The sequence below is a fragment of the Rhinatrema bivittatum genome, chromosome 13 (assembly GCF_901001135.1).
Source record: "Rhinatrema bivittatum chromosome 13, aRhiBiv1.1, whole genome shotgun sequence".
Lineage (NCBI taxonomy): Eukaryota > Metazoa > Chordata > Amphibia > Gymnophiona > Rhinatrematidae > Rhinatrema > Rhinatrema bivittatum.
Genome location: NC_042627.1, coordinates 76338493 through 76352741, shown reverse-complemented (window position 1 = coordinate 76352741; position 14249 = coordinate 76338493). Strand labels below are relative to the sequence as shown.

The 14249-nt window shown below is 45.0% G+C and overlaps 1 protein-coding gene across 2 annotated transcripts in view; it reads left to right on the top strand.

The window, feature by feature from the left end:
• The window catches only part of IGF1R (insulin like growth factor 1 receptor), a 333492-nt gene extending 323980 nt beyond the window's left edge, over nucleotides 1-9512 (top strand). For both annotated transcript variants that reach the window (XM_029574964.1, XM_029574963.1), the window contains exons 20-21: nucleotides 238-372; nucleotides 8925-9512. In XM_029574964.1, coding sequence (XP_029430824.1) covers nucleotides 238-372; nucleotides 8925-9291 — 502 coding nt within the window. In that variant the 3' untranslated portion in view covers nucleotides 9292-9512. The remainder of the gene's footprint in view (nucleotides 1-237; nucleotides 373-8924) is intronic.
• Nucleotides 9513-14249: the final 4737 nt, after the last annotated feature.

Here is a 14249-nt window from a genome sequence, read left to right as displayed (position 1 = left end):
TTCTACCTCGCTGACTATGGCGAGACGGCAGCTGTATGTCTAGGTCAGATTTTGTGGTGCCTTATGGACAAAACACCTGCACCAGTTACCGTGGTGAACAGGCTCCATGACTCTTTCTTTCAGCCCTCATAGTAGCCGCTCTTAAGTTTTAGCCCTGCCAGAAAGCGTTTTCTGTTTTTTCTTTCTTTTCTTTTTTTTTTTAAGCTTTTGTCCTGGCCTCTTATTCCCTCTCTCCAGGTCATTTGGCGTTGTGTTATGGGAGATCGCAACACTGGTGGAGCAGCCGTATCAGGGGATGTCCAATGAGCAAGTCCTGCGCTTCGTGATGGAGGGAGGTCTCCTGGAAAAACCAGACAACTGCCCGGACATGCTGTATGTATGGTGATAAGTTCACCGCTAGCTCTGCTCGCTCTCTGCCAGGACATGCTGTATGTATGGTGATAAGTTCACGGCTAGCTCTGCTCGCTCTCTGCCCGGACATGCTGTATGTATGGTGATAAGTTCACGGCTAGCTCTGCTCGCTCTCTGCCCGGACATGCTGTATGTATGGTGATAAGTTCATGGCTAGCTCTGCTCGCTCTCTGCCCGGACATGCTGTATGTATGGTGATAAGTTCACCGCTAGCTCTGCTCGCTCTCTGCCAGGACATGCTGTATGTATGGTGATAAGTTCACGGCTAGCTCTGCTCGCTCTCTGCCAGGACATGCTGTATGTATGATAAGTTCACCGCTAGCTCTGCTCGCTCTCTGCCCGGACATGCTGTATGTATGGTGATAAGTTCACCGCTAGCTCTGCTCGCTCTCTGCCAGGACATGCTGTATGTATGGTGATAAGTTCACGGCTAGCTCTGCTCGCTCTCTGCCAGGACATGCTGTATGTATGTATGATAAGTTCATGGCTAGCTCTGCTCGCTCTCTGCCCGGACATGCTGTGTGTATGATGATAAGTTCACGGCTAGCTCTGCTCGCTCTCTGCCCGGACATGCTGTGTGTATGATGATAAGTTCACGGCTAGCTCTGCTCGCTCTCTGCCCGGACATGCTGTGTGTATGGTGATAAGTTCACGGCTAGCTCTGCTCGCTCTCTGCCCGGACATGCTGTGTGTATGGTGATAAGTTCACGGCTAGCTCTGCTCGCTCTCTGCCAGGACATGCTGTATGTATGATAAGTTCATGGCTAGCTCTGCTCGCTCTCTGCCCGGATATGCTGTGTGTATGATGATAAGTTCACGGCTAGCTCTGCTCGCTCTCTGCCCGGACATGCTGTGTGTATGGTGATAAGTTCACGGCTAGCTCTGCTCGCTCTCTGCCCGGACATGCTGTGTGTATGGTGATAAGTTCACGGCTAGCTCTGCTCGCTCTCTGCCAGGACATGCTGTATGTATGGTGATAAGTTCACGGCTAGCTCTGCTCGCTCTCTGCCCGGACATGCTGTATGTATGGTGATAAGTTCACTCTGCTCGCTCTCTGCCCGGACATGCTGTATGTATGGTGATAAGTTCACGGCTAGCTCTGCTCGCTCTCTGCCCGGACATGCTGTATGTATGGTGATAAGTTCACGGCTAGCTCTGCTCGCTCTCTGCCCGGACATGCTGTGTGTATGGTGATAAGTTCACGGCTAGCTCTGCTCACTCAGCCTGCTCTGGTGCTCTACTTTTACAGTGTAGCATGGAAGAGGTGATTGAGCAGGTAGAAGTTTTACATAAAAGGTCTGCTTTTCAGGATATTTACAATAATTTTTCCAAGCAGTTTGGTTATGCAGCAAAAAAGCAATGTAAATACTACTTGTGTGCTGCAAACAGGTCAGGTTTTCAGGATATCCAAAATGAATATGCATGAGGTTTTATTTGCCTGCACTGCCTACATGGTATGCAAATGTCTCATGCATATTCATTTTGGATATCCTGAAAATGCAAGCTGTTCGCTGCAGTTGAGAAGTATTCACAAGAATATACTGCTTCCTGCTTGCGTAATCAAACTGCTTGGAAAAAGAGTATTGAGATTTGCTGAGACGACATTATTGCAATGTTCATAAATATAGTTCTCTGTCATCAAATCCCTGAGCCATGCTGCACTAGTGACAGTCGCTGTGGTCTTGCAGAGAGCAACCGAAAGCTGGACTGCAGTACTGACTGCAGGGCTCAGAAGTTCACTGAGCCGCCTGTGATGGTTGGGAAAGGGATGCAGGATGCAGCAAGAGGATGGGGAAGAAAGAGTGGAGAGGGAGGATTAATGTGATGGGGGAGGAGGAGGATTGGAGACCAAGAGGTTGGAGTGGTGAAAGCACCTTTATAGGAGAGGGGGGATGTGACTGTAGGAAGAGGATGGGTGAGTAAAGGCAAAGGTAAAAATGAAATAGAACAATAAAAACCAAAATGGAGAAAGAAATGCAAAATGTAAAAACGAACGACTTGCTCACTAGAACGGCTGGAGAAGTGCTTGGATTATTTTTAATTTATTATTTTTTTTTTTTTAGGGAAGTTTTTTTTTAAAAGCAAGAGATTAGCCCAAAAAATTATTTTGTGCATGTTAAGTGAACTTGTGGGAAGTGTGAGTCCCAGCAGAATTTTCTAACTTTTCACGCAGAATCTGCCTGGAGCTGTCGCCGGGGTGGGGTGGGGGAGGGGCCTTTGGTGATCTCGTATGTTTAGTGCCTGTGGTGGAACAGCGGACACAAAGCTGCCAGTCGAGCCAAATGCTAAAAACAATATAAAAATCATTTTGATTTTATTTATTTATTTATTTATTTAGAGGTTTTTATATACCGCAGTATGTAAAATATACATCACCGCAGTTTACAATTAACAATAAATTAGCAACTAGGCTTTACAAATAACAGAATTAATAAATATTAATTACATATAACAGGATTGATGAATTGGCCGCATTATGGGGGGGGGGGGGGGGGGGTGAGAGTGAAAGGGGGAAGACTCCGGAGTAATCTAAGGAAATATTTCTTTGCAGAGAAAGGGGGGGGGGGGGGGAGTGGATGCACGGAGCAGACTCCCAGGGCCGGTGCAAGAGTATTCAGCGAACCTTTGCTCGTGCCCACCCCTCTCCCCAACCCATCTATTTCCAGCAGCTTCAGCCCGGCGCAGCGCTCCGCCTCACGCTGCCGCCCCCACCCTCGACAATCGCCAAGTTTACCTAGCGGAAGCCCCGGCCCTGAAGATAAGGACAGTATCTGAATTCAAGGAAGCCTGGGACAAGCACGGGGAGCGCTAGGAATTGTTCTGCTGAGCAGTTGTGTGGATGGGCAGGCGAGATGGGTCGTATGGGCTTTTCCTGCCATCACTCTTGTTTCATTTGCTCTTTTCACCCCTGCCGGCTTCTTCAAGATTTTTTAATATATATAAATATATATAAAAATTCCTCCATTCTGAGAATAGAGCAAAACGTTGACATGAAGCGAAAACAAAAATATCACGGGCGGTACATTTCTTGTGTTTTAGGGGACTATTGCTGCGGCCTGATAATTTGGCAAGGAAACTCCCCTCGAGCTTCCTTCTGCTGCAGGCACGTAGAAGGGATCCTATGGCTTTCCGGAGCCCGTAGCTTGGCATTCCTCTGTAAAGAGCATTTTTGGCCGCTGCAGCAGCTCTGGTTTCGTATGACATTGCTGGTTGTGTATTTGGGAGGACGGATGCTATTAACAGGCCATGTTCCCGGTCTTGGCGCCCCTTTCCCTTAGGAATCCTGCTGAGTGCATCTTTATGGATAGCACCAATGCCCCATGTGATCCTGAGATTATGCTCAGAATTGTGCAGTGGGGGCTAAGGGGGGGGCCACCGCTCATCTTGCACGCAAGAAAAGTTAAACACATGTGTACCCGATTTCAGAGGGAGACTATGAATGCGCTTGCCTAGCTGTTTAAATATTAAAGTTTGCAAATTACCCAAGTGCAGAGCCCAGCTGGACAAAAGGGGTAGTTGGCGAGAGGGTGGCCTGCTCTGTAATTAATATAATTCTCTTAGGAAGGCCCCTTTCATGATCCACTGTGAAAGCCAGGAAATGCTTGCAATCCTTGGGGAGAGTTTGGTGGGTCAGCCTTGGAGATTTTTTCAGGGGTTTTTGTGAGGTATAAGGAAGAGAACCTAATTTCATAGCGTTAGACGCAGAACTCAAAGAGTTTTTGTTTGTTTTTTTTTTTTGTTAAATAAGAAAAAAAAATCACGGGCACTCGCACGGATGAATATCCTGCCTCCCTGAAAGTCGTAGATATGGGAGGGAGATTTGCAGCTCACTTTCCCTCCGTGAAGAGAGCTGTAGGAATGAGAAACTGCACAAAGAGAGGGGAGGGTTTGTATGAAAGCGAAGGGGACCCTGCAGGTGTGCAGAATACGATCAGACTTGAACCTTGGGAATTCCAGCCTCTTTTGAAAGTTGGACAGAATTTTTGGATTTTCATCTGGATTTGTTCTGATCATTGGATATAGCAAAACATGTTTTATTAATAAATGGTGAATCTGGGAGGAAATCTGAATATATATGTGTTAAAATTTGATATGAATTTGACAAGATGCAGAAATACAAATAGAATTAAAAAAAAAAAGCATTTCCTGGCTTTCACGGTGGATCATGAAAGGGGCCTTCCTAAGAGAATTATATTAATTACAGAGCAGGCCACCCTCTCGCCAACTACCCCTTTTGTCCAGCTGGGCTCTGCACTTGGGTAACTTGCAAACTTTAACTTTGGCTAGAATCTGTGCAGTCCTGTTATGCACGTAGCCGCCAGAAGCTTGGGCGGCTGGGGAGTTGCAGCACTAGCGGGGTGCTGGGGAGTGGACGGTCTTGCTCTGTTGTAGTGATGCTTTTGTGTGTGTTTTATTTTGTCAGTTGTGGAACTATTTGTGGATTTCCTACAGTAAACCGTACTGGCGGTTAATAATTATGCGGTATATCAAGTTGCAGTAAACACATTACATGCAAGAGCAGAGGCTGAGAAATGGTGACAATGTTCCCTCAGGGTGTAGAAGACTAAAATGCAGCATTTTTAAGATAAATGTTATGGTCCCTGGTGTGTGGGGGTTTTTTGAGTTCCCGCTGCCAGCAGTACAGATGCAGTGGGGAGCAGCATGCAGCTCTGTCGGGCAGCGGTTTTCAGAGCAGGCAGATTCAAGCACGGTCCCTGACGCCCGGGCGGGCTCCGAGCGTTAGACTCTGTTGTCATCACTGGAAGTCCTGTGAGCCTTCTCTTCTTTATCTCTTAACTCCCGACACTTGGAATGCATTTCAGAGTATGAGACATCACATCACATGGACTCTATTAGAAACATAGAAACATATAGAAACATAGAAATGACGGCAGAAGAAGACCAAACGGCCCATCCAGTCTGCCCAGCAAGCTACGCACTTTATCCATTTTTTTTTTAATCTTCCCCCCCCCCCCCCCTTTTTTTTCTCCCTCCCACCCGTCACTATTGGCTTCCAGCACCCTCCGGCCCCAATTCCCTTCCACCTCTCCAACAATGCAGAGAGCAGCGCCGTATCCGCATCCCAGTGAACATCCAGCTCAATCAGGGGTAGCAACTGCTGCAACAAGCGGCCACACCCCTGCCCCATACTCTTACTCACCTCTGTTTTGTTTGTTTGTTTGTTTGTTTTTTTTTTGGAGATGGCAGCCCTCCATCCTTCCGCTCCGTGAAGGTGGAACACAACCACTGGCCACTGGCATCCCGCTCCGTGAATGCCTCTGTGGCTACTGGCGCTCCGTGCAGTGTTTTGCTGCCTCCACTTTATTCACGCCCTCTAGACTTGATGGATCCACAGTGTTTATCCCACGCCCCTTTGAAGTCTTTCACAGTTTTAGACTTCCCCACTTCCTCCGGAAGGGCGTTCCAGGCATCCACCACCCTTTCCGTGAAGAAATACTTCCTGACATTGGTTCTTAGTCTTCCTCCCTGGAGCCTCAGCTCATGACCTCTGGTTCTGCTGATTTTTTTCCGACGGAAAAGGTTTGTCATTGTCTTTGGATCATTAAAGTTTTTCAAGTATCTGAAAGTCTGTATCATATCACCCCTGCTCCTCCTTTCCTCCAGGGTGTACATATTTAGATTCTTCAATCTCTCCTCGTACGTCATGCGATGAAGATCCTCCACCTTCTTGGTCGCCCTTCTCTGTACCGCTTCCATCTTGTCTTTGTAGAGGGGTAAGGCTCTCTTAAGGGAGCCTTACCCCTCCCTTAAGCACGACATGTTTAGTTTGGGCTTTCTCCCAGTAAACTACATTATTTTGCCATGAAAATGTATCTGACTTTGGGAATATGTTTATAATATATGTAGGCGTTCTTTCAATTCTGCCATATTTGACTACATGCTGCCTAATCCTTTGCCTTCAAGTGTACCTTGCTGTACATGGCAGGATCACGGTGACCTTAAGGGGTTTAAGCTTTCCCTATCCCCTCCATTCTTAAGGTCGCTTGTTGAGCTGCAAGGATGGATTAACTTTTGACAGTCTTGAAGCTGCACTTACAGTGCTGGGAAGCCAGGAACACTGGTAGCCGAGATCGGAATGAAATCCATTCCCCCCTCCCCTCAAGAGATGTAAGCCCCCACCCCCCTGGTGGATGCACATAGGCCCACCTAGGCCTCTCGGTAGCAGATGCAGCTGAACTCTTGGGCTGAACGAAGACCTGTGTTTTAAATCTGTATTTAAAGCTGTGCTGGGCCAACCAAAACATATCGAGACAGGAATCCTTAACCACAAGCATTCAACATGATTGTCAAAGAAAAGAACTTTAGAGTTAAGAAGTTGTGTCTGTAAGGCTCATTTGTATTGCACACCGTTGTGGCTTTCTCATCCCCATCTCCATCTCTGTCACTTGAACCCTTTCCCAAGCCCTATCAAGGCTCTTTACTCCATGAGCTGCTGTCTGATGGATGCAGCTGTAGGGTGAAAGGCTGTCTAGGAGTGGAGAAACTATGAAGGCACAGATTTAGTTCTGAAGGAACCAAAAAATGAAATTTCAGACCTATTAGTAAAAATTTGTAACTTATCATTAAAATCATCCATTGTACCTGAAGACTGGAGGATAGCTAATGTAACCCCAATATTTAAAAAGGGCTCCAGGGGCGATCCGGGAAACTACAGACCGGTTAGCCTGACTTCAGTGCCAGGAAAAATAGTGGAAAGTGTTCTAAACATCAAAATCACAGAACATATAGAAAGACATGGTTTAATGGAACAAAGTCAGCATGGCTTTACCCAGGGCAAGTCTTGCCTCACAAATCTGCTTCACTTTTTTGAAGGAGTTAATAAACATGTGGATAAAGGTGAACCGGTAGATATAGTATACTTGGATTTTCAGAAGGCGTTTGACAAAGTTCCTCATGAGAGGCTTCCAGGAAAAGTAAAAAGTCATGGGATAGGTGGCGATGTCCTTTCGTGGATTGCAAACTGGCTAAAAGACAGGAAACAGAGAGTAGGATTGAATGGGCAATTTTCTCAGTGGAAGGGAGTGGACAGTGGAGTGCCTCAGGGATCTGTATTGGGACCCTTACTGTTCAATATATTTATAAATGATTTGGAAAGAAATACGACGAGTGAGATAATCAAATTTGCAGATGACACAAAATTGTTCAGAGTAGTTAAATCACAAGCAGATTGTGATAAATTGCAGGAAGACCTTGTGAAACTGGAAAATTGGGCATCCAAATGGCAGATGAAATTTAATGTGGATAAGTGCAAGGTGATGCATATAGGGAAAAATAACCCATGCTATAATTACACGATGTTGGGTTCCATATTAGGTGCTACAACCCAAGAAAGAGATCTAGGTGTCATAGTGGATAACACATTGAAATCGTCAGTGCAATGTGCTGCGGCAGTCAAAAAAGCAAACAGAATGTTGGGAATTATTAGAAAAGGAATGGTGAATAAAACGGAAAATGTCATAATGCCTCTGTATCGCTCCATGGTGAGACCGCACCTTGAATACTGTGTACAATTCTGGTCGCCGCATCTCAAAAAAGATATAATTGCGATGGAGAAGGTACAGAGAAGGGCTACCAAAATGATAAGGGGAATGGAACAACTCCCCTATGAGGAAAGACTAAAGAGGTTAGGACTTTTCAGCTTGGAGAAGAGACAACTGAGGGGGGGATATGATAGAGGTGTTTAAAATCATGAGAGGTCTAGAACGGGTAGATGTGAATCGGTTATTTACTCTTTCGGATAGTAGAAAGACTAGGGGGCACTCCATGAAGTTAGCATGGGGCACGTTTAAAACTAATCGGAGAAAGTTCTTTTTTACTCAACGCACAATTAAACTCTGGAATTTGTTGCCAGAGGATGTGGTTAGTGCAGTTAGTATAACTGGGTTTAAAAAAGGATTGGATAAGTTCTTGGAGGAGAAGTCCATTACCTGCTATTAAGTTCACTTAGAGAATAGCCACTGCCATTAGTAATGGTTACATGGAATAGACTTAGTTTTTGGGTACTTGCCAGGTTCTTATGGCCTGGATTGGCCACTGTTGGAAACAGGATGCTGGGCTTGATGGACCCTTGGTCTGACCCAGTATGGCATTTTCTTATGTTCTTATTTATTCATTTATTTAGATGGTGTCAGAAGCATAGCAAGAAGGTCTTACCGGGTTGGGGGGGGGGGGGGAGGGGGATGGCGGAGAATGTCTGTCCATCTGTTCAACAGGCAAAACAACTGGAGAATTGGTTGTTGTGTTTTGATCTGATTTGAATGTAGCGTGGTAGTTGCAGTTGCCAAATTTCACGCTGGTTGGGCGGATACTGCCAGGTCTACAAGAACGCCGCTCCCACATGTCTTCTCTTGGTGAGAGTGCACCTTTGGTGCTTGTCTAATGCAGTTGTTGCTTAAAAAAGGGTGCGTGGCTCTCGGCTGTGTTGAAATTCAACCTTTATGTAGGGCCCACTCAGCAAAATTTTCACGGCTCTCCTGGTTTATTTGTTGCAGATTCGAGCTGATGCGCATGTGCTGGCAGTACAATCCCAAAATGAGACCATCCTTCCTGGAAATAATCAACGGCATTAAGGATGAGCTAGATGCGAGCTTCAAGGATGTCTCTTTCTTCTACAGCGAGGAGAACAAGCCGCCCGACACAGAGGAGCTGGACCTGGAGGGCGAGAACATGGAGAGCATTCCATTAGACCCCTCGTCCATCCTCCAGCCCTCTGACAAGCACTCAGGACACAAAGCCGAGAACGGCCCCGGGGTGGTGGTGCTCAGGGCCAGCTTCGACGAGAGACAGCTGTACGCACACATGAATGGTGGACGCAAGAACGAAAGGGCCCTGCCTTTACCCCAGTCTTCGGCCTGCTGATCCTCAGAGCCAGAGCCACACAAGAGACAACCACGGACGTCTAACAGGCGACAACATGAAAGAAAGTCAAAACGCCTACTGTACCTCAGCGGATACTTCAGAACTGCTATTGCTGCACATGGGAGAATCCCCTCTTTTCAGTTTAAAAATTAAAAAAAAAAAAGACGAAGGAAAATGTTTTTTAAAAAATTCTTTCGTTTCCCCTCCCCCCCAATATGCAAGCAGATGTTTTGGGGTATATTTTTTTTTTTTTTTGTTCGTTTGTTTGCTTTGTTACTTTAGATAAGGGCACTGGCCATTGGGGCAAGAGGTGGACCTTTCAGAATTCAACCTTCGCACATTTACTTGCAAAAGAAAACACAAGAACAGACCTCTCCGTTTTTTTGGGTTTTTTTTTTTTCCCTTTTCACTGCCTCCCCCCCTCGTCTGTCAGATATGAAAGAGCTGAGAAGTATGAGAGCCCTTGCAAGCGCCCACCTGACGCATGAGGTTTTGTTCAAGGAAAATATATAAAGACAGACTCTGTATCTTCAATTTTGCAATTTCACCGTTTTTAGGGACGCCGGTTAAAAAAGCCTTTTTTTCTTTTCCTAAATAAGGCTGGCATTTCTCACTCAATATCATCTCCCCGCCCCCTTTTTTTTTTTTGAACCGCTGCCAAAATTTTGCCAAAAAAAAATTCTGAACTGTTTCCTGTGAAATTTTTATTTTGGTAGATATGGAAGTTGAATAAAAAAAAAAAAATGTAAAATATTAAACGATATGCCAGGTCTTTTAGCCGTTTCGCTTCAGAAGAACGGTGGTGGTGGGGGGGGGGGGGGCAGGGTGGCGGCGAATTCTCATTTACCGGGATTACACCGGTGTGACTTTCTTCATCGTGGGGAGGGGAAAGGGAAAGGGGAAAAAAAAACTAAGTGAGAATTTAAAAAAAAAAAAAATGGCAGCGGTGAGCTGAAAATAAAATATAAAACTAAATAATTACAATGCTTCAGAAATAGGGGGAGGAGGGGGGGGGGAACAGGATAAGCCTCTAAAGCAGGCCGAAAGGGGGGGGGGGAACCAAACAAAACCCCGCAAACGTAGCGAGAGGAAAGTGGAAAGGTCTCTCCAGCAGCAGCGGAGATCCTGAGGAGGCCGACGGCGCAGTCTCTGCTTCGTGGACGTTCTTGCTCTCTTATTAAAGACTTTTTTTTTTTTTTTTTTTTTTAGAAGGGTCTCACAGTTGTATGTCAGACCAGGGATCATTTGCATACACACCGTTTTTTTTGTCACTTTTATAACTTTTTTACAGTTCAGATATCCATCTATAGGTCTGTACAGAAAAAAAAAAAAGCTGCTATTTTTTTTTTTTTTTTTTGTTCTTTGTGGATTTAATCTATGATGATAACCTTCAGGTTTTGCCGGCCCCCCCCCCCCTCCCCTACCCGAAAATCTTCTCCTTACTCCTGACTGCCAAGGAAAGGCTCCTTAGGCTTTGTTGCAGAGTTATAGCGTAGCTGTCTCCCTCCTCCCCACTGCACTCTTGGGAACGAATTATCTATAACATGGTTTGCCATGAACTGTTTGATGCCTTTTTATAAATACACATTTCCTTTCACCACCCCCCCCCCCTCTCTGGGCTGTGTATGGTGGGGATGAGCAGGGTAGACAAGGCTCGTGTGTGTGTGTGTGTGTGTGTGTTTTGGGGGTTGGTGCTTGGGGGAAAAAGACGCACGTTGCACAACCGGTTTCACATCTGTGCAGCCATGCTGTTTCCTCCGACCCACCCCCATCCAGCTTCCCTACTCCCACACAGCAATTCAATCTGTTACAGTGCAAGACGTGATGATACAAACTCAGGTCAGACAGAAAACAAAAAACAAGTTTCATATTTAGTGCATTCTCGTTCAGTGTTCATTTATTCTTTAAGAGTCTCTCTCTCTCTCTTCCCTTGCTTCTTGTTTTTGGTTGTGTGACACATTTAAGAGGTTTTGTTGGTGGGTTGTTTTTTTTTTGTTTTTTTTTTTGTTTTGTTTTAATTGTTGGGTATAAAAGAGGTTTAGATGGACACCTGTTTTTTGAATTGCCATTTAAAAAAAAAAATAAAATAAAATAAAAAAATCAAATGGTTGTTTCAACCTCTCCATCCCATGGACAACCCGTGCATGCAGTCTGGGTAGGTTGCAGCTGATTGTCAGGGTGGGGGGGGGGGGCAGTGATGTGCCCAGTCTTCAGAGCACCCAGCTTGCCCCCTCGCTGCCTTTCTTGCTTCCTCTGTGGGTTTTATTCCTCCTTTCCTTATTTTGTTAAAAGATGTTTTGGGAGAGCTACCTTGCCTTACCACCATAGCCTCTTCTCTTGAAGCTTGCCTTCTCTGACTCTGTTGTTTGGCATTTCTTGTATTTAATTCCTTCGTGGAGGTTGGGAGGAGCATTTGTGCTACAGCTGTTAGAACAGGAGAGGTGCTCAGAGCCTTTGCATGTTACCCTCGGGCATGAAAGAAAGGTCGGCAGGAGGTTTGAAATGAGCTCTTTTTGGTTCTTATTGGGCCATTGGGTCGGCTGGTCCTGCAGCTTCAGTACTTTTCTGCTAGAGCCATTCCCTGCATCGTGTTTGCGGAGCGTAACAAACGGAGAGGGAGAGAATAGTTGGTGTTTTTCAGTTCAAAGAAACGAAGTACTTAGGAGCCTCATCTACTAAGCTGCTTTCATTTGTCCCCCCTAGACACAGAATGGTAAAAATAAGGTCGTGGTAAATCCAGGGGTGCATCGGGGCAGAGAAGGGCGAGTGCGCTCACGTAGCTGGGGCCGCAAGCCTTTTCAAAACTGCTCCGCAAAACGAAAGAATAAATGCAAACAGGTTGGGGGAAAGCTTGCTTGTTTCTAATTTCCTTTTCTGGTAGGGTTGCAGATGCCATCCTGGGGGGGGGGGGGTGCTGTCCGTACAGTGGGGCAAAGCAGAACATTTTTTTGCCCTTAAAGCCACCGAGCCATGGACATAGTCCAGACCTTGAGGTACCACAAGAGGAATGGTTGGTTGTCCTGGGATGGAAGAGTTTAGTTTGCTTTCCTGTTGTTGTTATTAGTATAATTATTATTAAGAACACAGATATACTGATTGCTAGTTGTGACTGGAGATTTAAGAAGAAAAATAACATTTTGTAGTGCTTTTTTTTTTTTTTTTTGCGCTTCAGTAGTGTTAGGTTCACTTTTTCTGCTCGTCTGTCCCATAATTATTTTTCCCTCTTTAAAAAAAAAAAAAAAGTATAAAAAAGTTAAGAAGGTATTCTATGTAGGATTTTTTTTTTTAATTTATTGTTGTGCTATCAGTTTAAATCACTGTAGAGGTCGCCTATCACAAACTGTGTAAGTAAGGGAAGGGGGGGTTTGTGCGGCGGGACAGTTTGGCTGATTTTAGTTTTTTCAAGCATTTATCTACCTCACTCCTATTTTTTTATATGTGCGTGTATACATACATACACAAGCATACGTATATATAAATATATATATATATATATATTTAAATAAAGTACATCTCACATTTCTCAGCAGTGACAATAATACCGTTGGAACCTGGTAACCTCATTCACACCACAGGCAACACACACACACTCAGTCTCAGAAAGGAGGGGGCAAGTGACTTTCCCAAGACGTTTGCTCTAGAGGAATATTTTATATGCTCGCTTATCTTTTGGGTTTCTTTGGGATGGGGCGGAGTAGATTTGCCCAAATGTTAAACCAGTGCTGGTTTGTTTACTACTTGTTTTTGCTCCTCCCCGTGGTTGGCAGAGTGGGTAAGGCGACCGGCATATCAAGTGAATTGCAGAAACATTTTATAGTGTTTGGGGGGGGGGGGGGGAGCTTATGAGGATGAATAAGGGTGCCTAAAGCCCCTTCATGCTACCATTTCTTGGGTCCTCGTTAACCTGCCGAAGGTGTTTTGAAAATCATTGACGTGAGACGGGCTTGGATTGCAGTCTTTGCTGGGATTCCCTTTTATCACTCTCCCTCCACCAGGCTTCTGGGCACTTGCCACTTTTCAGTGAATTGCATTAAGCCACGGGCCCACACAATCTGAAACATGCTGAAGATGGACTCTTAGCTTTTGCACCCTTAAATCTTCTTTGCTGTCATACCTGCACTGCATAGGGGTTCCCAACACAAGATTATCAGTCAAATTCTAATTTCACTTGTGACAATGTTCATATGGGTCCATTGTACCATGAACCAAGCTAGTTATGCATGTGGTATAATATACCAGTTCTTCTGGTACCCACAGAAATCCTGTGTGTATCTCATGCCTTTCTAACACGTGGGGTGCTTGGGCTGCTGTAAGCAGGACTGTGAAATACAGCAGTGCTGTCAGTGTCGATGGAAGGTAACTCTTGGGTCTCTTAAAGAATTATCACATGGTTGGTTAGGGTGGGAGTGACCTCTTGGTATAGTGACTACCCCCTCCGGTCTTTTGCACATATTGATTTCCATAACTGGAAATCCTCACACTTCAGCTGGCTATGAGAGTTTTATTGAAACTGTCCACGTTTTGTTTGGGTCTTTTTTTTTTTGTTATTTGTAACTGTTATGTGGGAGAAAATAAAACACTAACTGTGTAGCGCCTTTACACGCCCATCATGATAAAACTTCTTAAAAGCACTTGCAATACAGTCATGTGACCAGGACAGTAAGGATGCATATGTCATATTACAGTCAACTTTCTTGGACCAAACCACCTTAAATACAGTAATATGCATTACAGTTTCACTTCCAGCAAATCCATATTGTTGACTTTACTATTTTCCTTCCCCTCCCTTTTTGAGTGGGTAAAGAGCTAATCACGGTGGGGTTAGGTCATGGTTAATGATTTTCCTTTCGATTGTAAGGTAAACTGCATAGATATGCATGAGAACATCTAAGATTACATTTGTAATGTATTCAGTAAAGTCTATTCTCATGAGATTTGCCTCGATAATGCCTCCACTC